General features: G+C 44.2%; 1 protein-coding gene across 4 annotated transcripts in view; it reads left to right on the top strand.

The window, feature by feature from the left end:
• Positions 1-25,911, top strand: part of UBR4 (ubiquitin protein ligase E3 component n-recognin 4) — a 142,563-nt gene that overhangs the window by 84,625 nt on the left and 32,027 nt on the right. For all 4 annotated transcript variants that reach the window (XM_072609096.1, XM_072609097.1, XM_072609095.1 and 1 more), the window contains 20 exons: positions 690-777; positions 1,280-1,473; positions 2,959-3,198; positions 3,710-3,848; positions 7,092-7,217; positions 7,352-7,480; positions 9,206-9,549; positions 11,000-11,090; positions 11,669-11,753; positions 11,902-12,029; positions 14,648-14,777; positions 15,357-15,514; positions 16,481-16,590; positions 16,909-17,050; positions 17,805-17,886; positions 18,125-18,298; positions 18,992-19,113; positions 21,685-21,882; positions 22,829-22,909; positions 25,357-25,444. In XM_072609096.1, the coding sequence (XP_072465197.1) occupies positions 690-777; positions 1,280-1,473; positions 2,959-3,198; positions 3,710-3,848; positions 7,092-7,217; positions 7,352-7,480; positions 9,206-9,549; positions 11,000-11,090; positions 11,669-11,753; positions 11,902-12,029; positions 14,648-14,777; positions 15,357-15,514; positions 16,481-16,590; positions 16,909-17,050; positions 17,805-17,886; positions 18,125-18,298; positions 18,992-19,113; positions 21,685-21,882; positions 22,829-22,909; positions 25,357-25,444 (2,849 nt within the window). The remainder of the gene's footprint in view (positions 1-689; positions 778-1,279; positions 1,474-2,958; positions 3,199-3,709; positions 3,849-7,091; positions 7,218-7,351; positions 7,481-9,205; positions 9,550-10,999; positions 11,091-11,668; positions 11,754-11,901; positions 12,030-14,647; positions 14,778-15,356; positions 15,515-16,480; positions 16,591-16,908; positions 17,051-17,804; positions 17,887-18,124; positions 18,299-18,991; positions 19,114-21,684; positions 21,883-22,828; positions 22,910-25,356; positions 25,445-25,911) is intronic.

Here is a 25,911-nt window from a genome sequence, read left to right as displayed (position 1 = left end):
TGAGCTTAGACAAAGGGTTAGAGGCCCTTAATCTTAGGGAGATTTCAGCTAACACAATAATAAATGAGATGAGTATATACTTACATTAATAACAATGAAGAAAGGTGTGTCATGATTGTCATTTGGGCTTTGAAATAGACTTCCATAATTTTCTTTATTTAACCTGGAAGGTTCTCAAGGAAAGTGAGATCTATTGTTATCCTTGAAATTTTGGATTTAGTTGTTCTTCAAGGAAGAGTGGATTTGATTTACCACCAAATCTCATGTGAAATCTGATGTAGCTAGAAGAACCATAGAACTTAGAACAGTCTTGGATCACTATGAAGAAAGAAGTCATTTTGAAGTTAATGACAGTTCTTGTATCATCACCATAGAGTCCGATTCTGTATAAAATAGTATAAATTCCTTATGCCTGGGAAAGGAAAGTGATAAAAACAATTGAGTTTGCATCCTGGAAGATAGTGCTTCTTTTCTGTGGAAAGTTACTATCTTCAGAATTAGGTTGGAAGTTTCTCCCTATGGTATCCAGACACTAGGAGAAAGAACCTTTTCATTTTTCTGTGTGCCCTCAGTAATACAGGGCTGTGAGCAGGACTGGTGATTCAAGACATTTTTAGTATTTCCTGTGAGAAGCTCAGTGATCCTAGAAATGAAGATTTCCTCACCTGTGGCCTGGCTTTTTTCCCTAGCACTCTGTCCGGTTTGGTGGAGTTCGATGGTTATTACCTAGAGAGTGATCCCTGCTTGGTGTGTAACAACCCAGAAGTGCCATTCTGTGTAAGTGATGGGCTCTACCATGGAGGACCCTGCAGTGTTTGTTGTGTTTTTAGAAAATAATAAATGTAGAATAGGCTATTGTTCCAATTCTGATAAGAAAATGCAAGGAGTAGATACCCAGACTATAGAATACAGACCTAACCTGATTCTTGTTCATAGCTTCTTTTTCTGCAATGCTTATGGTTCATAATACATTTTCCTTACAGCAGCTTTATGAGGTGGGTGATGCAGATATCTCCATTTGCAAATAAGGAAGCTTAGGTATAGATGTGAAATGATTTACCCAAGTTTACACAACCTGTAAAAGCCTACATTAGAACTCAGGTCTCCTATCTTCAAGTTTGTTTGTCATGTCCTGTCTTCAAGTTTGTTTCGTTACCCCACAATATCTTTAATGAATTTGTAATCTAAAGTAGAATGTATTCGTGGACTGTTTGGGAATAGCCTTAGAAAGACACTGGGTGACCCACTATCCTCATAGCCTCCCATTCTCTGTTTTTAGTATATCAAGCTCTCTTCCATCAAAGTGGATACCCGTTACACCACCACTCAGCAGGTGGTGAAGCTCATTGGCAGCCATACCATCAGCAAAGTGACAGTGAAGATTGGGGACCTGAAGCGGACCAAGATGGTGCGAACCATTAATCTATATTACAACAACCGAACAGTGCAGGCCATCGTGGAGCTGAAAAATAAGTATGAATTTTCAGGTTTGGGAAGAGACTGGGGGATGTGGTAGATGTGGGAGATCCACTTAAAGATTTTGGTTTTGATGACAGTAATCTACACCCTACTCTGTTTGAACTTGCCAGCTGTTTGGCTCAAGGGATATGGATGGCGTGCTCAGATCTTAAAAGAAACATGCCTTCCATTGTGGTTTATCAAGGGCCAGCCTTCTGTAAATTCTTATCCTTTAGAAGATATATCAGTACATTCCTCTCCTCATTTCATTTTGACTTTTTGTCTTTTAACGGTTAATATGAAAACCTGATTTGGTAGGTGGATGATTTGTAGAAAAGGTTGGCAAGAGGATCAATCACTTTGTTGACTTCATGGGGCATTCTGCTCTATTAGCACTGTAGTTCTTTTGTACACCAATAGGAAGTCTTCTCCCTGAATTTGTCCATTATAGATTTCTTCAGTTTCTGCCTAAACTTTTTCTACTCTATCTCATGTCAGGTAACACAACCTTGGGCATTCCTGCTTCTGTTTGAGTTTAGATTCAGGGCAATACAGATGAGTCAGGAAGAGTGAAAATGAAAGAACTGTAAGGAAAAGGAGTTGTGGATTTTGTAGAATTGAATCTTGTTCTGGTGAGATATCAGGCTCTGTGCTTAGGCCCAGAGGCCAAGAAGGTCCCATGTTGTTAACAGTGTGGGATATACTGCCACCCTGTATGTGGAGCTGCTGAGAAAGATGGGCAGGAGAGGAGAGAGTGGGCCACATTGCTTTAGAAGGATATTCCTGGGAACCAAGGCTGAGAGATTTTTGCTTGAACTCTGATACCAGAAGGCAGCACTGGTGGCCTGAGGGCAGAAATTCACAGTTTTTTGAAACTCTTGTTCAAGATAGCTGGTGTAATTTTCTATCCTGTTGGGGAATACGGTGGACATGTGGGGATGGTGGAGTTAATTCTTTTTAATTGTCCTTATTTTTGCTACTATTCTTGGCACGTGGCCTAGATTCCAGGGCATGCTTCTTAGCTTCCCTAAAGCAATTTAGCTACGGTCCTCTAAAATGAGTGTCCTCATAGGGGCTGAGAGAAATAGTCAATTGGGGGAGCAGTTACTGTCTTAGTATTGTGAAACCTCAGGGTCATCTGGTTCCGTCCGTTGTGTTAGATGTACCTCATGAGGCTTTTAGTCTCAGCATTGCTGACTCTGAGGCGTTGCCGTTCGGTGGCGTCTGTGAGTGTCGCGCTCCTGTGGGTTTTCTTGAGGTAAATAAGTACCAAGTCTGCTATGCGTGCGCATCCCTTGGCTGTCTCACTTTTTCTCAAGGGTAAAGCTGTTAGTAAAATGAATGAATCCACTGTCTAGTAATCCTCCCCCTTTAATTACTTCCTTTGGGATAATTACTTAAGTGCTTGTGAGTTTTTTCCCCTTATCTCTTGATAGCGCTAGAGGTGAGATATCTCAGTTTCCTCTGTTGCTCACTTAACCAGGAGCTTCTGTTCCCTAGGCCAGCTCGTTGGCACAAAGCCAAGAAGGTACAGCTGACCCCAGGGCAGACAGAGGTGAAGATTGACCTGCCGTTGCCCATTGTGGCCTCCAATCTGATGATTGAGTTTGCAGACTTCTATGAAAACTACCAGGCTTCCACAGAGACCCTGCAGTGCCCAAGATGCAGTGCCTCTGTTCCTGCTAACCCTGGGGTCTGTGGCAACTGTGGGGAAAATGTGTACCAGTGTCATAAGTGCAGGTGAGAGAGAGAGAGACAGAAAGGGGTTCATGGGACAGTGTGGAATCTGGGTACACTCAGTAATTTGAACTTTTTCCTTAATACTTGCTCTCAGATTTCAATTTGTTGTAAGTTAGTGGAATTATGGAAACTCTGAGTAGGCCCAGTAGAAGACTGTGGTATCAAACTCAAGATAGAAATGAGGACCACCAACCAGCATCCCTGTAGAAAACCTCATATTAACATTATCTAAGGCTTATTGCACATTTATTTTGTTAAATATTTCCCAGTTACATTTTAATTTGGTTTGGACAACAAATGCAGTCTGTGTGATTGGCACCTCTGGTATACTCCATCTCATTCAAATTCAAGAATTTGTCAAGGATCTTCCTTATTGCTTCTAACAACTGATGATAACTCATTATAGTGGTTGATATTAGAGTTTCAGAAAGTAAATCTGACATGATCCCTGACCTTGTGGTTATTCCTCAAACCTTGCTGCCCTTTTGATCTAACTATCTTGGCTTTCTAGGTCCATCAACTATGATGAGAAAGATCCCTTCTTATGCAATGCCTGTGGTTTCTGTAAATATGCTCGCTTTGATTTCATGCTTTATGCCAAGCCCTGCTGTGCTGTGGATCCCATTGAGAATGAAGAAGACCGAAAGAAGGTGAGGACAGGTCCAGGCTGAGAGTAGTAGTACTGTGTCATCTTACTTCAGGTGTAGCTATTGGGGTAATTAACCTTTGTTAATTAGCTTCAGGAGAGGGGGAAAAGACTATCAAGGTTTTAAATTTTATAGAGTGAAACAAGTCAGAATAATGACCCATCTGGTTTGATTTGGATTTTGTAAGGGTGGCTTTCAGTAACCCAAGAGGTACATCTCATATGGAAGATAATCTGAGGTTTGAAAATTCAAAAGCTATCTTTGGCCATGCATTTTCAGTAGGGGCTCCCTTTTGCTATGTGGTAAACATGAACCTCTTGGCCTTCCCAACTTTGGTTGCAATCATGAAGAATGTGTGATTGAATTTTGCAGGTTTTCTGAACCCAAGGCCAGAAGGAAATCATAATTAAAGCAGCAGAGAATAGAGGAAATTTACTAGAATAATTTAGAGATGAAATTTCAAGGAAGTGAAGATATGCTAAGAATATGGCATCAGAGAATGGGGTTTACTGATCTATGATTTCTGGATCACAGATTATAATATAGGAATGACAGACTCCTGGCCAAGTGTAAAGTGCACTTGATTAGAATTGGTAAGACTATTTGCCTGGAGTCTTGTAAATCTAATCAAAAATCTAATCAAAAAATTTTCTTAACTGAAAAGAGAGGGCAATGAGAATACTGTCTAGGTATATCCATCAACTTAGGTACCACAGAGAATAATTGTGATGTGGGAAGGATAGCAGTGGAGATAGATAGAAGTTCATAGGGGGAAAATGCATGAAAGGAGCACCAGTAATTAGTAACCTCATATCTGTATAGAAATGTAAAAAGTATGGGTAGCAACAAAGATGAACTAGACATACTGATGCAAAGAGGCAAATTTGACCTCAGAAATCACCAACACTCAGTGTGATGAGAGACTGAAGTGAGGCATTGAAAAGAAATCTATTTCTTATTTGAAAGCACCAAGGCACACAGTCAAGGAGGGTTGAGAGTAACATTGTATATAATGAAAGAATACTTATATGAAGAGACAGATGCAAGACCCAGAGGCAGGAAGCCTGGTAGAGAACATTTGAGTGAAGATAGCAGCAGTATTGTCATTGGAGGATACCATAGATCAGATGAACAGAAGGGAAATAGATAAGTTTAATAAAAAAAAAAAAAGCCAGAAACAGATTATGAGCCTGACTTAGAGACGGGATATATTAATGCAATTTCAATTATCTAGACATCTATTGAAACTCAAAAATAGAGTGGCAAATAATTTCTTGACTTGCTTTAATGATTAGAATAGAAAAACATTTAAGCATTTGCTATGTGCCAACATTTTGCTAAGTGTTGGGGATACAGTGTCTTGCTCTCAAGAAGATCACACTCTAATTGGGGAAGAAAACACATAAAGGATTCAGTTCAAGGTAGTTGAAAAGACCAGGTGATGCTTAAGTTTTGGCAGAGAAAGTGACTCAGAAGGCAAGGCCCTCAAGACCCTAAAAATGGATACACCAACAAGTGGAAATTCTATCTTGGATCTAATTCTCACCAAAAAACTTGGATGTTGGTGTGGTAATGAAAGAAACCTTGGGAGAAAATTACCACTCTATCTTAGAGTTTGGATTAGAGGAGAAAAGAGAATCTGTGTGTAATCTGATAGGTACCTTAGATTGTAGAAGAGTGAACTTCAGAGAGTTAAGAATGAGGGATGGGTCATTCTATCCTTATGGCCTAAAATTTATAGGGGTAGTCAATCCAAGATGGATAAGCACTTAAGAATGCAGTTCTGAAGACACAAAATCCTCCCAGTTACACTGAGAAGGAAAAAAGAAACTTGTAAAGAGAACACAGTCAAAAATGGGTCATTGCAGTTGATCTTTGTTTCCATTTTTGTCTGGCCTCCTTGCTATTCCATTAACAAGACCATCTCTTTTGACTCTGAACATTTCCTCTGGTTGCCCTTCATTCCTAGAGTGCTCTTCTTCCTCATCTGTGTCTCCTGACTTTCTTCCAAGTGCCAGCTAAAATCCCATCTTTTATAGGGATTTTCCAACCTTTCTTAATTCTAGTGTCTTCCGAGTTATTCATTTCTTATTTGTACATATTTATTTGCTTCTTGTATCACCCATCATATTGTGAGCTCCTTGAGGTCAGGGACTTTCTGCCTCTTTCTGTAGCCCTAGCATGTAGCACACTGTCTGGCACATTGTAGGAGCTTAATGCTTATTGGTTGGTTGACAGGACTGAAATGCCTTACGTGTGGCCTATCTCTATTTTAGTGAAGCATCTGATAAAACTTCTCATATTATTTTAATGGAAAAGATGGAGATACAGTACCATTTGGTGGATTTAGAACTGCTTGGATGACCAAACCTTGATTCATTCATGGTTCGAGGCAGTCTTGTAGGCCACTAGTCTGTGCTTGACCTTGGAGCATTTATATCATTGGCTCTGAAGGAAAACTTTGAAGACACACTTATCAGACTGACAAATAATGCAAAGCTGAGGAGAGTTCACATACTCTAGGACAAAGTAAGAATTCAGTATTCTAGGCCTAGACATACCTAGAACATTGAGTCAGCTTAAAAAAACAGGATGGATAAGTGGGTTAATTACCTAAAAGCCTTTTCTGGCTGCCATGGCTGTGAAAGCCAAGAAAGCAAGTATAATTTCAGGTTTCATTCAGAACAAGGGAGAGGATGGTCCCATTATATATGCTCTGTCTGGTCAGACTAGATACCTTTAGAGTATTCATCTCTGAGCACTGTGTTTTAGAAAGAATGCCAGTTAGCTGGAGAGCACCCAGAAGCTGGCACCCAGGATGGCATAGTGCTTCTAGTTATAGCCTCATGAAGCTTAGTTGAAGAAATGAGAGATATTTACTCTGTAGAAGAGAAACCTTAGAGGGGAAATGATAACTGTCCACAAGTGTGTTGGAGAAACTGCCCTCTGGAATAGGGATTAGATTAGTTCTGCCTGGGCCTTAGGGACAGAGCTTAGGAGCATTAGGTAGAAGTTGCAGAATTAAGAAGTTGCAGAAAAAGGCAGAATTAAACGATCTAAGAAAAAGCTTCCTCCCTGTTAGAGTTTTTCAAGAGCAGGCTGATTTAGGAAGTAGGGTTCCACTCATCAGTGGAGAGCTTTAAATAAAGGCTGGATGACCATTAATGGGTTTGATGACATCCTTTCATTTTGTGTGGAAAAGTTAGACTAATTCTAACCCAGTCTCTTGCCTCCTCTCATCCCTAGGCTGTGACCAACATCAACACCCTCCTGGATAAAGCTGACCGAGTATATCACCAGCTAATGGGACACAGGCCACAGCTGGAAAATCTGCTCTGCAAAGTGAATGAGGCAGCTCCTGAAAAGCCCCAGGTAATGCCCAGCTAAGTTTAGGGGCATTATTGGGAGGGAATCAGAGAGGGTTGACTCATGTGCTAAGAGCTTCCAGATGTGTACATTCCCTTGAGGGAGAATGCTGCTGACTAACTTCCCTTTCTGGGTTCTAGGATGATTCAGGTAGTGCAGGAGGGATCAGCTCCACATCAGCCAGCGTAAATCGATACATCCTACAGTTGGCTCAGGAGTACTGCGGAGACTGTAAGAACTCTTTTGACGAACTCTCCAAGATCATACAGGTATGAAAACTTGGGGGACTTCCTGGTAACACTGATGATGTTTAAGCATCCCAGCAGCCCTTATTTATGAACCCAAACCCTGGTTTTGCCCTAGACCAAACCAGCTGGAGGATCCTGGGCACTTACTTTCCTGTGAGAGATGACCTTTACCCCCTAGCTTGCCCAGGGAGTGGAGTGAGCATGTTGAGGAAGGCAGGTAGCTGGGGCAGGATGCTGCCTGTGGAGTCAGAGGACTGGGGTTTGAATCCTGACCAGAGAGTTTCAAGGGGCTTCAGTGGCTCTCAAGGCTACTCCTGGCTTGTTGCGGGATAACACCATGAGCACAGGCCTGTCCTCTCCGGGCCTCAGTTTTTTTATACTTAAAAATGAGAAAAAAAATTTTTTTAAAAAAAGAAGAGAGTGGAACCAGATACAGCTGAGGTCCCTTCCAATTCTAATTCATAATCCTTAGAAACCAAGTATAATGGGGTCCCTGAAATCAGATGTTTGAGCACAGAGATTGGTATCCTTTCAGAGCTCTTGGCCTGTCAATACCCATTCCCTGTGCTGGATGGAGTAGCTCATGAGTTCTGTTTGCAAATCTTTCTGTGCGGACATTCACAACGATGGGCATTGAATAAGACCACCAGCCCACATGTCACCAGGATTGGGCTCATGCCGCCTTTGTCATATCTGCTTTTCTCCTGGCACCTTAGCTTTTCTGTTTATAAAATAAGTCTGTGACAACAGAACTGATCATTTAGAAGACATGGATGAATTTTAAATTATCCAGACTAACAGAGAGGTAGCGTAGGAGATAAAGAGATGGCCAGAGAGCCAGATGACCTGGGTTCAAATCCTGCCTTTGACCCGTCATGTTAGTGGCTCTCCTTTCCCCAGTTTGGTGTGAGCATCCCTGGGTTCCATCCCACAGAACTTGGCTGCTCCCCAGTGTGGACAAGGGCCAGATGTTTTATGGAGGAGGGGCCTCCAGCCAAGCATGTCTGATTGGTTTTCTACCTCTGATGCCACAGGCAGCAAGGCGCCAGTTAGTGAGACCAGCTAGGAAGCATCTAGCATGAAAGGCTCTGGGAATAAGAAATTCCAGAAAAGGAAAGTCATGCAACACAGGAGGGGATATGCCTAGGAATGCTAGACTCTGAGCACACCCCCTGCCCCCCAGTCAGGTTTTTTCAAACTGCTGTTATTATTATGCTTTGAGACATCTACTCAGGACAACTCTATCCAGCTGCATGGGAAAACTCTCTTCACCAGGGAGGCAGAATTAAGAGGCCATTCCCAGCACCAGTGAAATTATAATGAACAACATAATAACATTGGGGAGATACTGGAAAGCATGGAAACATTTTTTTTAAAGTTAGTTAATCCTTTCAAGGAAAAAGTTTGTTTGTTCCCCTTCTTAGGACACAGTTGCCAGGCCAGGGAGGAGTTATACCTAGAGCAGAGAGAGCCTGTCATAGTAAGGGTGATTCTCTCCTTGTCTCTCCTCCCCCCAAAACTAGAGGGTTTTCTGGACTGTCACAAACATATTAACAGCCAAATTTTTCTAGCACCTCAAAGGTGCTCTGACTTACTAGAGCCAAAGACTGAAGCTCCTGAAATAGGAGACCTGGCTAGAAAAAAGGTTTCTCAGTTTAGATTTTGAGGTGAATTGTCAGGATGCTTCCTTCTCTCTGATGTGACAATAATTGACTCCTCCTTTCTTCCCTATCCTTTTGGCTCCAGAAAGTCTTTGCTTCACGAAAGGAGCTCCTGGAGTATGATTTGCAGCAGAGGGAGGCAGCTACCAAGTCATCGAGGACGACAGTGCAGCCGACATTCACCGCCAGCCAGTACCGAGCCTTATCGGTCCTAGGCTGTGGCCACACATCCTCCACCAAGTGCTATGGATGTGCCTCCGCAGTCACAGAACACTGCATCACGCTGCTCCGGGCCCTGGCCACAAACCCGGCCTTGCGCCACATCCTAGTCTCACAGGGCCTCATCCGGGAGCTCTTTGATTACAATCTGCGCAGGGGAGCAGCCTCCATGCGGGAGGAAGTCCGCCAGCTCATGTGTCTCCTCACCAGGTAGGACCCAGCTTAGCCTTTTTCTCTTGTTTCTGCTGTAGTGACAGTCAAGATAGCTGTGCAGGAAACACAAAGGAGCTGTTTATTGTAGAACATTACATGGGGCTATGGTTTGGATTGCACGTATTCCCTGCTGTCAATGGAGCTCATAGATTAGTAAGAAAAAGAACTGTTATATATACTGTTGTGGGACGAAGGCTTTAGAAATGTAGAGCTCAAAGCACTTTCTGAGGTTAGGGCAGGGGGAGGGGAACACTGGGAATCAGGAAAGACTCTGGAGAAAATGGCATTTGTGTTGAACTTGAGTGGAAAATAGATTTATTGTAGAGATTGATAAGTGAATGACGTGCTGAGGAAAGATTGGTTAAGTGACCTTTGGGAGCTTCTCAGTCTTCTTGATTTGCCACCTCTGAGCAATAGTTTGGTAGAACTAGGTATCCCCAAGTGCCTGGTCTAGTGCCAGGGTGTATGAGTGTTCAAGAGGACTAGCACCTCTGATGGGAAACCTTTCTCAAGGCTTCTCATCCACCTTTGGTGTCCACATGGTCCACCCAACTTACCTGTGGCTCCAGAAAAATGAAGCATGTGCAGTGGCCCTGCTCCAGGAAAACCATCTCAGTAGATGGGCTAAATGAGATTGAGGGGAAACAGCAAGGCCTCCAATCTGTCTGTGAGTTAGGAGGGTGTCTGTCCTAAGCATGTGAAGACTGCTGCAGTATAATGGGTGGATGAGAACAGTTTGTTCCAATGACCCTGAAGGTGGCTGAAGCAGGAATTGTGGAGCACTCAGAGCTTGGTCAGACATCAAACATGCCGAGGTCATCCGCTGCATGCTGGGCCATGGCCAGTCATCCTGACTTTTGCTGTGTCGCTGGACATCAGTGATTCAGGAAGAGAAAGCAAGGCTTTGTGCAGCTCTGCCTCACTTAAATCCTATTCACCTGCAGGTCAAGAAATCCGTGGTGTCACTGGTCCTTCGAAAATGAAAAACAAACAATACCTAGTAATTGTAGCATGTTTGTCAGATGGCGTTGTTGTCAAGGGGAGTCCTGACAAGAGGTTAGAAGAGGAAGTAGTAGTTGAGAGAGAGCTCTTTGCAGAGGTGCTCCCACAAAGGCAGAGAGTCAAGGTGAAGGGGAGATGCAGTGTGCATAGGAAGCTGAGGTGTAAAGGACATGTGTGCTGTGAGAATGCGCTGCTGTGTTGGTGCTGGTGTTGCTGTTCTCTCAATGGAGGAGGAGCGGTGGCCAGAAAAGGTGCTTGTCCTAGATTCTTTCTCTTAGTATCTTTTGCTTCTGTCACCAAAATTATGTCAAGCCTCTAGGTCCTCTCGGAGACTGAAACCTCTCTAGTTAGGGAAGTTTAAGCCCGGTGTACCCAGGCTGCCCCTAAACGGGGGAATCACAGCCATTAGTGAGTTTAATAACTGTCTTTTTCTTGCTTTTCCTAGGGATAACGCAGAAGCAACTCAGCAAATGAACGACCTGATCATTGGCAAGGTCTCAGCAGCTCTGAAAGGCCATTGGGCCAACCCTGATCTGGTGAGGGAAGCAGTGTCTCCTCATTGCTCCTCTGTCCCCCGAGGTGTCATCTCACATGCTCTTACACCCTGCTCTTCTTCTGTCCCCCTCCACCCAGTTTCATTGTGGTGTTTGAGAAGCAAAAGAGCCCTCTTGCTCTTCTTAGTTCCCAACCTTGCCATTCCTATGCTAAGACCAACCTCAGGGTGCTGGTCAGTGGCACATCAGCACCTGGGCCCGTGGATGTGCAGCATTTGCTCCACGTCACTTTTGTGCCTTTGTTGTCTCTGCTATGAGAGGAAAAAAGAACATAGGTCTTGGAATCAGGATACTTAGATTCAAATCCTGTCAATGACATTTCACCAGCTGCATGATCATGGACGAGCAGCTTACCCTTCTTGGCCAGGGTTGTAATGAGGAAGGCTCTTTGTAAGTGTAAGTGGTCATAACTGTTATAACTCCAAGACATTCCTCTGGGCTCACCCACCAAGCCTTGAGATACCTGCGACCACATCTTTTCCAGTGACACTTTCAAAGATGAAAGGTCATAGCCAGTCTTGTGAGCATTCTGGATTTCTCTCTTCCCCTTGATCTTGCAGGCAAGCAGCCTTCAGTATGAAATGCTCTTACTGACGGACTCCATCTCGAAGGAGGATAGCTGCTGGGAACTTCGCTTGCGCTGTGGTGAGTCCAGGGAGTTGGGCATTAGGGCAGGCATTTCAGGGGCAGGGGCTTTGCAGGACAGAGGCTGTGGAGAAGCGAGGTCTGCTAGGACTTGGGGCACTCCCTGGGCTGTGGGAGTGACTCTAGGCCTCTGCCTCCTCCATATCAGCTCTCAGTCTTTTCCTCATGGCTGTAAACATCAAAACACCTGTTGTTGTGGAGAACATTACCCTCATGTGCCTCCGGATCCTGCAGAAGCTGATTAAGCCACCTGCTCCAACCAGCAAGAAAAACAAGGTATTTCATGGGCACTCAGTGGACCCCCAGCCAGCAAAGCCAAGCCAAGGTGCCAGGCTCCAGTAGCTGCTACTCCTTGGGGGCTTCTGATGGCCAAAACAGGCCTGCTGCCTCTCACTGTCTTGCTTTGTCTCCCATGGAGAAAGGGAGTGTTTAAAATCTAGCCCTTGGACAAACAGCTCAGGGTTTCATGGACTTTGTGCCCAAGACTGCACCTTAGGTGTTTTGTTTTGTTTTTTCCCTTTGCCCACTGAAGCACAGACTTTTGACCTACCAGTGCTCATCTGAAATTCATTAATGTTCAGAAGTTACTTGCCTTCTGAAACTTGAAACACCCTCAGATTAGGCATGATACAGATCAGTGGAGCATCTGTCAGAAATACCTCACAAATCTGACTTGGTTTTTCATTCTTTCTTTGTTGAACATGTCATCAAAACTGGAGTGACAGACCTCTGGAGGTTGGGACCACAGGAGGGCAGTGGGGTGATTCTGGGGATTTTGAAGGCAGGTGTAGATGAGATAGGCTTACACAAACTAACATGCAAGGACAACTGATGGGAGGATTCAGAGAGTTGAAAGGGAGGAGCTTAGAACCATCACAGAACTGGCAGGTTGGGTATTTTTATCATAGAATCTCAGGGCTAGAAAGTACCTCTAAAGCCAAAAGCCCTGACGAAGACTCCTCTCAAAAACACATCTAACAAGTACTCAGGTCTACCTGTCCTGCCCCTAATGCACTCCTGACCTCCAGTCTTAAATCTCCAGTAGACATCTCAAACTCAACATGTCCAAACAGAAATTATCATCTTTCCCCACAAACACACCACCCCTCCTATCTTCCCTGTTACAGTAGAGGGCAATACCAGCCTTCTCCCTCAGGCTCACAGCCTAGGAGCCATCCTGGACTCCTTACTCTCGCCCCTCAGGTCCAACTTCTGCCAAGACCTGTAGACTTCACCTTGGCACCATCTCTCAAAAACGCCCCCTTTTCTCTGATACTGCCACCACCCTGGTTCAGACCCTCATCACCTCATGTCTAGGCTATTGTAGTAGCCTGCTGGGACTCTGTCTGGCTCACTTCTCTCCCCACTGCAGTCTGTCAGACACCAAAGTACAGGTCTGACCATGTCACCCCCTAATCAGTAAGCTCCAGTGGCTCCCTCTTACCTCTAGCAACAAATGCAAAACCCTCTCTGGCACCTAAAACCCTTCACAGTGGGGCCTCTTCCAGCCTTTCCAGTCTGATCCTTTTCTTCCCTCCATATACTCTCCAGTGGAAATAGAAGGAAGGAATAAGCATTTACAGTGTCTACTATGTGCCAGGTGCTTTACAAGTACTGTCTCCTTTGATCCTCACAACAACCATGGGAGGTAGGTGCTGTTATCACCCCCATTTTATAGGTGAGGAAACTGAGGCAGAAAAAGGTTAAGTAACTTATCTGGGGTCACAACTTGTAAGTACTCAGTGCCACATTTGAACTCAGGTCTTCCTAATCCAGGTTCAGCACTCAATCCACTGTGCCACCTAAATGACACTGTCCTCTTTGCCACTCGAGAGCCGTTTTCATTGTCCTCCATTTAGAGTGCTCTTCCTTCTCATCTCTACCTCTGCCACAATCCTACCTTGTGTAAGAAATCCTTCCAAATCTCTCTTAATGCTGGTACCTTCCCTCTGAGAATACTCACAGTCAGGCGTCGAGGTGGTGCTATGAATACAGTGCTGGCCTGCACTCAGGAAGACTCCTCTACCTGCCTCATTTTCTTCTCTTGTAAACTGGGAGTCCTAATAGCACCTCCCTCCCAGGGTTGTTGTGAAATAATGTTTATAAACTGCTTCACAGATCTTAAAGCACTATTGACAAGCTAGTTCTTACCCTGTCTATATTTTGTATAGTATGTAGTTGTTTGCGAGCTGTCTCCCCTTTAGACTGGGAGCCCCTTGAGGGTAGAAATTGTTTTTGCCCTTTTTGGTATCCTTAGCACGGTGCCCGGCACATAGTAATATGCTTAGTAAGTGCTTGTTGACAGCTCACTGACTGACTTTGCTTGAAGACCTCCTGTGGAGAGTTCTAACTCTTGAGAATAGTTTGCTTAAATTACATGAAGGCCTGGACACTCTTCCAAATGAAGTTGTGATCTGCAAATAAGCAGCAGACGTAGGTGGGTCGGTACTAAGGGCTGCAGTCTTAGGCCTCTGCGTATGACATTTCTAAGCTTCAGGGACTTGAGACAATGCTAGGGGGAAAATTCATTTCCTGGACATTTGAAGACTTATGTGGTGAGGAAGTTTATATTCAGAGTTAGAAAAGTAGGGGAAGATGAGCTCCAAAATGCTCCCAAGACTTAAAATCAAAGGGAAAATTTATGATCAAGATACTGTAGCTGTGCTTGAGTATTTCTGTGCTTTCCTTTCAAGAATGATTTGTTGCTGTTCTAGTAAGCAGTCAGCATCTTACTACACAGTGGTGAGTCAGGAAGCCTAAATAAATTCTGGAGCTATTGCTACTAAGTAGGAGTATTGAGAGAACTTGGCAGCACAAGTATGGTTGCTCTGGCCTTCTTGCTGTGGAGTCTCAGGTTTCTTGGAAAACTCTCATCTTGTTTCTCTCTCTCGTAGGATGTTCCTGTTGAAGCTCTCACCACAGTTAAGCCATACTGCAATGAGATCCATGCCCAGGCTCAACTGTGGCTCAAGCGAGACCCGAAAGCATCCTATGAGGCCTGGAAAAAGTGCCTTCCCACTAGAGGTGTGCCTTTCTCTTTACAAAGCTTGGGAATAGAAAAAAAAATGAATTAGAAAAAACAGAAAAGGCTGTTTATAAAACATAAAGATACAGAAGGAAGGAGATGCACGTAGGGCAGTTTTATTCCTCCCATGTCAAATTTAACATATGCTTTTGAAAAATAAACTTTATGGAACCTAAGGTCATAATTTTTTATCCAGTCTCTTTTTTGTTCTTCCCTGTATATTGGAATAATGCTATTTATTGATAAAGTCATAATAACAATGCAATTTTTTAATTTTAAAAGAAAAAAGACTGGCAGCCATGATAAAAGCTGAATCTAATGACAATGTAGACAGCAATTCATATTTGTATGATGCTTTAAGATCTAGAAGGCATTTAACCATGCAGTCAGCAAACATTTATTGTTTACTATGTGCCCAGTTAAGTGGATAAAGAAAGATAAAAATAGTCCCTGCCTTCCAGGAGCTCAGTCTAATTGAGGAAGACTTCACCCACAAAACTGATAGACCTGTGGTTTCTTACTCTCACCACTTTTATTCAAACTGCCTTGTTTTCCTCATTCTTCCTTCCGCATTCCAGGTATTGATTCCAATGGGAAATCCTCTACTAGGTCTGAACTTCGGCAGCTCTACTTGATGGAGAAATATGTGTGGAGGTGGAAACAGTACATGAGCCGCCGGGGGAAGAGGACCTCCCCCTTGGATCTCAAATTGGGTCACAACAACTGGCTTCGGCAGGTGAGAGAGCATTTTTTCTGAGATGCAGAGCCCTGGGAATAACACAGAGAGGGACTGAACCACCATTAGGCTTTGCAGAGATGTCGTCTCCCCCTTCTCACTCCAGCTGCTTTTACTCTTTCTCCTGTGCCTTTCCAATCAGGATCCAGTAGGGCTTAATGTTCCTGTTAAATAGATGGTGGTGAGCCTGGGCAGAGCAAAATCTCTCTTTCCTTCCTCTCTCTTGTCCACTTACCAATCTTGGTAGTCTGTTATCTGCTCACTTCACCTCTCCTGCTCATGTGGCTAAACTTCAGAACCCAAAGCATACTCCCTTCTTCTCCTGTCTCCTTTACCCTTCCTCCATCCCCTCCCATGCACTTCTCTCCCACCTCTCCACTCTCCTTCTTCTTTTCTCTGTCCCCTTGTCCTTCCTCTACTCTCACATTCCTTCGCCCCTTCTTGCTCCTTTCTCTCTGATCTCTTGTCTTCCCTTCTGCATCCCTCTCTTCTTCCTCCTCTTCCTTTTTCATTTCCTTCCCTCCACAGTATTTCAAAAAAGCATATAATTAATACATTAAAACCAAATAGTCCATACTGTGAGGACAGTTCCATTAAATGAAAACTTCAGCAGAAAACTAATTGTTTCTTCTAAAACAAAGGGGCTCATAAGACTTTTCCAAGGATAATACCTTTGAAATCTGTTAAAATTCAGGCATCTTACTATTGTCTTGCAAGCTAATTAACAAAGATCTAACTCTACTAGGCCAGAATCTCCTTCTGGTTCATTCGCTCCCTTATGCCTCCTTCCTCTGGGTTTGGAATATTGAGACTCCGGTGTGAATGTCAGGTTCACCCTTCTCCAAGAAGTCTGACCAAAGGATTTCTCCTTGGGATGGAGTAGTTGGCAGTGTTAACCAGGGAGTGAGGGGGAGAACTACAACCAAATCCAGTTAATGACATCTTGCCTCCCTCATGCTCTTTCAGGTGCTGTTCACTCCAGCAACCCAAGCGGCCCGTCAGGCAGCCTGCACCATCGTGGAGGCTCTGGCAACCATTCCTAGCCGTAAACAGCAGGTCCTTGACCTCCTCACCAGGTACAATAGAGAGCTGGGCAGGGGCACTGGGAGCCCATGCTTCTCTAGTTTTCCATCTTCTTTGCATTGGAAGGCATCGGGGTTCCCAAGAAATTCCTGAGAGGCCCATATAGGCTGAGGGGAGATGAAGTACACACTTTGTGTTTCTGCTACCTAAATTCTGGCCTAGTTGGGTTTTTTGTGCTTTATAATATTTAATTGAATATTGATGCAAATGGTTTGTTGCACTTGGGTGTTGGCTCCTTATTCTACTTTCTGCCTAGATGTTTGGGCCTGTTTCAGTTGCTGAGTTATAATTTCTTTGTGTCCCTGTACCAGTTACCTGGATGAGTTGAGTATTGCTGGAGAGTGTGCAGCTGAATACTTGGCACTCTACCAGAAGCTAATCAAACCAGCACACTGGAAGGTCTACCTGGCAGCTCGGGGAGTCCTGCCCTATGTTGGCAACCTCATCACCAAGGTATTTCACCTCTCCTTTAATTCTCACTTTCAAATGAATTATTTTGCTTCTCTGGGACTCAGTTTCTTCATCTGTAAAATTCAAAGGGTTAGACAAAATGATATTAAGATCTTCCAGATCTGTTGAGCTATGACACTGACATTCCTTAGGTATCATACAAGGTTCAGGAGATACTATTTCTCCTAGAGGAAAAAGGTAGTATGGAGCCTTCTGAGATTTCCTCTGGCTTTGTTGGTCTCCCAAGTGGCGGGGTTGGGGTGGCTTTGGTCTTGCTATCTTACTATTGGTGGCTCTTTAGAGGCCCACACATGGCTGTGATGTGAGTGACAGAAGTTTCATGCTCTGTGCAAGGAGGGCCCTCCCTCACTAAAGTGCTAAGGATTTCATTACTTATCCCCCAGGCTTCTGTGACCAGTGACTTTACATGTGGTTCCACTGTCTGAAGCTGGAATTTGTGATTTGTCCTGGGCTTTTCTTTTTCTTTTAGAAAGCTGGGAGACTCTCAGGGCCCTACATCATATTGAACTAGCCTCTCATAGAGCATTGGCTTCAAAGTTCCATTAACTGTCCCTAGGTTCTGGACGGGACCTTTCAGGGGTAGTGAGATGAAGAGGTTAACCCTCTTAGATCAGTAAAAGCTGAGTTCTAGATGTTGATGTAAGTGTCTTGAGTTGGCACTGTAGACCTCAGATAAGGGGCGTGCTGGTAACATTTGTTCCGATGTTGCACTGACCATTCCTGTTGTCCTTTCTAGGAAATAGCCCGTTTGCTGGCCCTGGAGGAGGCTACGCTGAGCACTGACTTACAACAGGGTTATGCTCTCAAGAGCCTCACAGGTATAACTAACTGCCCACCTCTTCTAAAGGGCATCTTTTAGTACTGGAATAGAAATATTTATTTAGAGCCCAAATAACCTCAGTTTCTGTGAGTTACGGGTGTTGGCTTCCTGTCTCATACCTTATCCTCTGCAACAAGAGCAGGATTGAGGTCTTAAGTTTCTCTTTGATGCTGTCTTTGAAATGTTGAGTCATTTTGTCCACCAGGCTTCCTACAGCTGTTTGCTGTGTCTTACAGGTCTCCTTTCTTCCTTTGTTGAAGTGGAGTCCATTAAGCGGCACTTCAAAAGCCGCCTGGTGGGCACTGTTTTAAATGGTTACCTATGTCTGCGCAAGCTGGTTGTGCAGAGGACCAAGCTGATTGATGAGACCCAGGATATGTTGCTGGAGATGCTGGAGGACATGACCACAGGTAGAGCTGCCCTGAGGCCTGGAGAGCCCCCTTCCCTCTTTGTTGGCTCACTGTGTTAGCGTGGGCAGGATATTCCAAGTTCCACAGAGATGGAGGTCAGGGCCTGCATGTCTGGAGCACTGTATGAAGGGAACACTGAAAGAGATACCAGCTTTCTATTAGATCTGAAGGAGTTTGCAGCCTAGTTGGTACATAGGGTATTGCCATAGGTAGTCATCATATGTGTTACGTGGTCATCAAAAGGCAGAAAACCAAGTCTTATGTAAGGTCTGAGAGGTTAGGGCATTGTCAGCCTGGTGGAATCAAGGAGAGTGTCTTCAGTTCCCCAAAGTTCGAAGAGAGAAATTCCTTTTTGCAGATAGTACCAGCTCTTGAAGTTGTCAACTTTCAAGCCTGGAGTTAGACTTTTCTTACATTCCATCAGTTAAGTTGGGACTCTTGTGTTGAACTAGTTTGAGATCTTTTCAGCTAAATCCTTCCATTTGAATCTCATAATGTTACCGGTACCCAAGATCTTATCCTTGTGTGACCTTGGGACTGTAAAGTGTGTCTAGTAACCTTTCAGCCTGTGCTGTGAATAACAAGTTAGGCCACTTCTCGCATCAGTTCCTTTAGATTTAGTGGCTTGGGATGTTGCAGGAAGACTCTGAGGGAAGCTCCTTCCCAACTGACTGGTCCTTTTGATTCTGGCAGGCACAGAATCAGAAACAAAGGCCTTCATGGCAGTGTGCATTGAAACAGCCAAGCGTTACAATCTGGATGACTATCGGACTCCTGTCTTCATCTTTGAGAGGCTCTGCAGCATCATCTATCCTGTAAGTGAGTGACTGCTCCTCAGAGGCCTCATGCAGAGCACTTTGGCAGCAAGGGGGGGAAAGTTGGAGGTGAGAAGGGTGGGAGATGGCCTTATGGCTACCCAAGAGTCTCCATTTAGTTATCATTTAGGATCTATGACATAAAATGGCAACAAATCCATTCTTCTCTTAATTTTAATGTGAACAAATTGGCAATAATGTGAAACTCTGTGTATTACTTCCCTCCCCTCCCTCCCTCCCCAGGAAAATTCCTCGTATTAATTACAGATATTAGTCTTTAAAGGCCCAGATCTGCTAGTATCCCTCCACTCAAGAGGTTCTGAAAGCAGACCTGGAGGGGTCTATATGAAGGAGTCTCCACATTTGTCCTTTTTTCTTCTTCACTTTTGTGTTTGCATTTTCCCCAAACTGAGGTATGTCAATACAGCACTTCCTGGGCTCCAGGCCCTGTTCCAGGCTCTAGGGATACAAAAGCAGAAACAGAAAAATATCTGTTCTTCTCAAAAAGCATTCTGTTGTGGGGAGGAGCATAGACTTAGGGAAGTGCAGAATGTGCACCGAATAAGTGTAAAATGATCTAGGGGTTACCAACAACTGAGGGGCTCTAGAAGGGTCTTGGAGCAGGTGGCATGTGAGCAGAGCCTGAAGGAAGCCAGGCCCTCTGATGGAGGTGGAGCTGAGGGACATGGGGGAGAACCTGTGCAAAGGGTGGGGGTGCTGCACATGTGGCAAATGGCAGGCAGCTGAGTATGACTGAGGGGGGTCCTACATACACCCAAGGTCTGCCATGCCACACAGAGGAGCTTGTGTTTGATCCTACAAGAGATGGAGAGCCTCTGAAGCTACTTGAGCAGGAGAATGACATGCTCAGATCTATACTTTAGACAAGGGTGGGGAGTTTGCAGCCTCGAGGTCACATGTAGCCTTCTAGGTCCTTGGATGCGACCTTTGGACTGCGTCCAAGTTTTACAGAACAAACCCTTTTATGAAAGGGATTTGTTCTGTGAAGTTTAGATTCAGTCAAAGGGCAGCACTTGAGAACCTGTAGGGCCACATGTGGTGTCAAGGCCGCAGGTTCCCCACCCCCTGGTTTAGGAACATCAGTTCGACAGCTCTGAGGAGGACTAAAGAGGGGAGAGAATAAGTAGGAAGTCATTGTCATATTTTAGGTGAGAGGTGTTGAATACTTGAATTAGGGTGCTTGTGGTGTGAGTGCAAAGGAGGGCACAGATACAGATGTTACAGACTGGAAGACTTGGCAATTAAGATTATTATTAGTGAGAGTGAAAAGGGGAGAATGAATCAAGGATGTGGACTTAGGTTACTGGAAGAATGGTGGTAACCACAACTGAAAGAGGGCAGTTACCTGAAAAGACTTGGGTTTAGGGAAAAGCTAATGAGTTTTGTTTAGGTCTTATGTTTGAGATATGAATATATGGAGCATTCAGGGGGAGATGTTTAGTGGACATTTGGAGATGTGGGACTCTCAAGTGAGAAGAGGACTGGCTATGTAAATTTGAGAGTCATCTCCAGAGACATGGTATTTGGACCAGTGGAATCTAATGAGCTCATAAAGAGAGAGAGTGTAGAGAGTTAAGAGGAGAGAGCTCTAGAGCACACCTCCTCTTAAAGAATGAGACAAGAAGTGAATCACAGCAGAACAGTGGAGAGAAGAGTATCCAGAGAGAAGCAGCAGGGATGGCAGATGCTGGAGAGAGTTCAGAAGGGTGAGGACTGAGAAAAGGCTGTTGGAGTTAGCAGGAAAGACACCGTTGGTGACCTTGCAGAGAGGTGTTTTCATTGAGTGGTGGGCTTGGAAGCCAGCCAGAGACAGAAATGATTGGAAAGGGAAGTAGAGGCAGCGAGTCTAGACGGCTTGTTCTAAGAGTCCAGATGTGAACAGGGAGAAGAGACAGAGGGTGCTAGCATGAAGGGTGGGGGCATGGGGATGGGAGAAAATAGAAGAATGTTTGTAGGAATCAGAGAGAGTAAAGGAGCAGAGGCCTCTATGTGAGCCAAAGGTATTCTTCTATTGGCCAAGAATAATGAAGAACCTCATTTTAGCATCGCAGTAGTTCTCTGAAGGAAGGGCCATTGGGTGTCAGATGTGCTTTACTAGACACAGGAGGGATTTTAATATTTAATATTGAGAAGTCCTTCTGGAATTTAGTGGAACTTCTAGCCTAGAAGGTTGTTGGACCAGTGCATGAAGAAAGAATGTGGGGAATTCTCTGGGTCATCTGCTCTAGCTTTCTTCCATAACTCCATTCACATCATGTAGACAGGGTTATTGTTACCTCCTTGTGGCTCCACTGCACCTAACCTTAGTTGATCCTTTTCATCAGAGGCATAGCTCTGTAGCTGCCAAAACCTTGTTAGTTGGTTCCTTTCAGATACACATGGCAGTTCTCTATACCCCACCTCTAAGGGTGTATTTTTGTTGTACCCCTGGGCCATGAGTTCAGTAAGGGTGCTCCCTGTGTCAGACCCGACTCCAAGGCAGCTTGCTAGCATACTTGGAGGTGAGTCCTTGTAGGCTTCCCTGACCCTGTCATCATCTTTGTTCCTTAGGAGGAGAATGAAGTAACGGAGTTCTTTGTGACTCTTGAGAAGGATCCCCAGCAGGAAGATTTCTTACAGGGTCGCATGCCTGGCAACCCTTACAGCAGCAATGAGCCGGGGATTGGACCTCTCATGAGGGACATCAAGAACAAGATCTGCCAGGACTGCGATCTGGTGGCCCTGCTGGAAGATGATAGTGGGATGGAGGTGAGCGCACAGGAGTCCTGGCAGGGCTACACACTTACGGAAACTGTAGTCATTGCAATGCTTTATGTTGGTGTTTCCAACCTGAACTCTACCATCAAGTGGTAAACTCTCACCGTGGTCCTCGAGAGACAGGAGGCACCTTTAAAGTTTATAGCTTTTAAGAAGTAAGGAAAAAGTTTACATATAAGTAGAAATTTGTTTCAGACTAGTGGTTGAGAAACACTACTCTGAGTGTTCTCTCCAGTCGCCATGGAGATGTACTTAGTTATGAATTTGCTGTCTCTGGTGGGAAGACCTTTTTGGTCTGACTGTAATCACATTGCTTAAAGGATTGTGTTTGTCCTTCGTTGCTAAAGAAGACCACGCCATCAGGAAAATGATGACATGACTTACACTTGACTTTGTTTTGAGTGAGGGAGGGCTGTGCAGGTCACCAGCTTCACTTCTCCTCCAGAGCCATCTGAATCCAGTGACCAGATATTCATTAGGATGACTGGAGATGACCCAGGATGCACTGGGAGACCTTGGGCCCTTCAGGCCCAGGTCTTTGCAGGCACTCACTTTGGGTGAGGCAACACCCATTCATTAAATAGGCCTGTTTAAAAGTAGCCAGGGCATGGCCCCTTTAATGAGGCCAAGAAAAGAAAGACATCAGGCTGAGTGGGAAACAGCAACAGTTACAAGGGATAATCCCTGTCAAGCTACAAGGGTCCAGAGGAGCCCTCATTGCTTAAAGGAGAAAGATGGTGGAAGGAGATCTGCTTACTTCACTTGCTTATCTCTAAGTTAATTTAGGGTCAGAAGTGTGAAAGCATTATGCCCTTACCAGAAATAGCTTGTTTGCTTTCCTTTTCAGGGTCTCACCTCCATGGTGTGATGAGTCTTATCTGTTTGTAACTTACTTGGAAATCATTAGGAGTAACAGGCCATTTACTTTTCCTTTCAGCTCCTGGTGAACAATAAAATTATCAGCTTGGATCTTCCTGTGGTAGAAGTTTATAAGAAGGTCTGGTGCCCCACAAATGAGGTCTGTTTTTGCTTTCTTACTCAGCCTGTGGTGCTTGTATCAGCACTTTCAGAGCTACAGCTCTCCAGCTTGGGCTTGGTGGGGTGGAAACCAGTCATCTTGTCCTACTTTTGAGGAAATTAGCTGCAAACTAGTAGAGGTATAAGAGCTTCAGGAGATTAGAGGTCTTTACTGGAGACGTGAGGCCGAAGCCTCCTCTAGCGTGGCGTCCGTGAGGATTTGGAAGCCTGGCCTGCGCTGTCTGCAACAGTGAGCCCTGTGACCATGCACACTTTTCTGCCTCCTCCTCTTCAGATTGAAATGTTTTTGCAGAAGTTAATCCTTAGCATTTTCTGGGACAGTGACTAATCCCTGGAACATTGTGCTGCATCAGGCAATGACACCCCCATTTCACAAGACCAAACAGGCACTTCCTGCATTGGTGTGGGGAAAGGAAAGCAGTGCCTGGATCTTCTCTGGAGTCCCTGTAATTCTGTTCTTTTGTTTTCAGCAGTATGAGAATATTTCCATGCTGTCCTTTCCTTTCTCTTTGCTCCTTTGTCTGTCCCTTTCCCTTCATTCCTTCTCCCGTCTCTTTCTTTGATCTCATTTTCTGTCCTGTGTTTCTCCCTGCTCTGTTCCTTCTTTTGCAGTCACCTCCACTCCTACCCCTTGTCCACCTTCTCCCAAGCACCACTGTGACCTTTGCACTCAGTTTTGCCTGCCTGGCTGAGATGGGAAATACCAGACTTGTAGGACATTACTGTCATGGAGCAGCTTTCCTCTGCTTTGCTTTTGTTAGCCAGGTTTCTGGACTGTGGTTTCAAGTCCCCTTGCTATTCTGTAGGCTTCTAACCACTGCCTCAGAGCTGCTCTTCTTCCCCTTGCTTTCTTGGGCTTTTGGTGTTACTATTTTTCTAGGTTTCCTGTAGTGCTCATTGCAGGCCTTTGAGCACCTTTCCCTGAGGCCTTCCTTTGGGCTTGAGTATTTCAGGTGATGTTAAGCACTGCTTGGTCTACATTAGGCTCCAGGGGGCTTTCTACCAGGGTCTCTCTTTCTCAGTTCCTCATTCCTATAGCTGCCTCAGAAAGTCCTGTGATTTTCTGAAAGTTTGAGTCTGACACTTTGTTGCAAAACCTGGGCAGGAAAGGGGCTAAAGAGTTAAACCCTTGCCTGTTGTGAAACTGTGGTTAGAGCCCCTGTTCCCTCTTTAGGCAACGGATGGACTTACCGTTTTCTTTTCCTGTCTGTGATTACTTATGAATGTTTGTCTTTAATTAAAAAGCTCTTTCTTCTGATTAGCCTCTCCTCTTATATACTTCCTTGGGTAGTTCTTACTTTTGCTTCAGGGGTCTGCCCTCTCCCTGAAAGAAATGGGTGAGCTGAATTTTCAGGGAAGTTCTAGATCACTTTTTACATGAAACAGCTGCTCTCTGAGACTGATCATTGATGTGGTATTTCATTGTAAGAGGAAAAACTGAAAAACTCCATTTTGCTGCAGGCATATGCACACACATGTACCTATATATACATGCATATGTGTGTATCCATATAGCTATATGTATACATGAGGATAGTAGTAATAACTACCATTTACATAGAACCTTAAAGTTTACAGAGATGTATATATACACATACACAAAGATATACATACATATGTACATATATATTCATGCATATTTGCGTATATGTTTGTGTGTGTATGTGTGCATATTCTCATTTGAGCCTTCCAGCAATTCTGTTAGGTAGATGATACAGGTATTATTTTCTCCGTTTTACAGATGAGGAAACTGAGGCTTAGAGAGTCCAGTGACTTACCTATGGCCACAGTATAATATGCATCAGAGATGGGGATTTGATTCTTGACTTCAAATCCAACATTTTATCCACTGTGCCAAACATGCTGCTTCCCACCGAACATTCACTGGTTCCATGAAAAAACTATAGAATGGGTTCTCATTTATTATTTAAATGGACTGGTCTATAAAATTAATGTTTATACATACACAAAGGAATTAATATCATTCAGGCTCAGACAGTAGCTTGGTTTATCACTAACCATCCAATATACATATATTAAGGAATCTGGTCTCTCTAGTGGTGTTGGGTTTGGGCCATAATTATTAATGACATTGTAAAATGACATAACTCAGGCAATATCGTGTGGGGTATACCTATATCTCTCTGCATATATAATACCTAGAGGACAGTACTTTCAAAGGGGCTTACATTTTGTGGTGATTCAGACTCTGGTGTCTGGGTAGTAAGGTTTGTGGCGTTTTGTGTTTGACTCTTAACTCGTCACAACAAAATGGAAAGGCTTTCCTCAAGGCAGACATGATCCTCCATCCTGTCTTTAGAGTCTAGATCTTAAGATTCAACAGGACTTACCATTGAGAATGAGATCAGGGGGTCTAATTGAACTTGTCATGGAAGTGAATGAAGTTTTTCCACTTTCTCTACTCAGGGAGAACCCATGAGAATCATCTACCGCATGAGGGGCTTGTTGGGTGATGCCACCGAAGAATTCATTGAGTCCTTGGATTCCACCACAGGTATCATTGTCTCAGGAAGCACTATTCCAAGTGATCTGGGGTTTGCAGCTAAGAAACAGGGTCTCCACTTGTTGAAAATCCTTCTGCCCTAGAGAATTTTTCTAAGAATTTGGAGGGTTTTCTTTATTTGGAGTGTTTTCTTTCTCTATAACTCAGGAGAAACTGACTTTATAGTTGTAGCCAGTCTCATTCTGTCCCAGATGTGTCAGAGAGGTGGTGAGATGCCATGGACTGAACTCTCATCCATTTTTTTGTTTGCTAATGCAGAGAAGAAGCCTTTCTTCCTTCTCAGGAATGGTTGTGCCTTCCTTCTGTTGATTTTCTTCAGTTTTTTTGTCTTCTGTGTTGTTTGTACACAGCTGTTGGTTGGAGGTCTCCCCCATTAGATTGGGAGCTCCTTGAGGGCAAGGACTGTCTTTTGTCTTTCTTTGTATCCCCAGCATTTAGCACAGTGCCTGGTGTGTAGT

Source organism: Notamacropus eugenii, chromosome 5 (genome assembly GCF_028372415.1).
Source record: "Notamacropus eugenii isolate mMacEug1 chromosome 5, mMacEug1.pri_v2, whole genome shotgun sequence".
NCBI lineage: Eukaryota > Metazoa > Chordata > Mammalia > Diprotodontia > Macropodidae > Notamacropus > Notamacropus eugenii.
The sequence above is the reverse complement of the archived record's forward strand: the minus strand, read 5'-3'. Positions and strand labels throughout refer to the sequence as shown.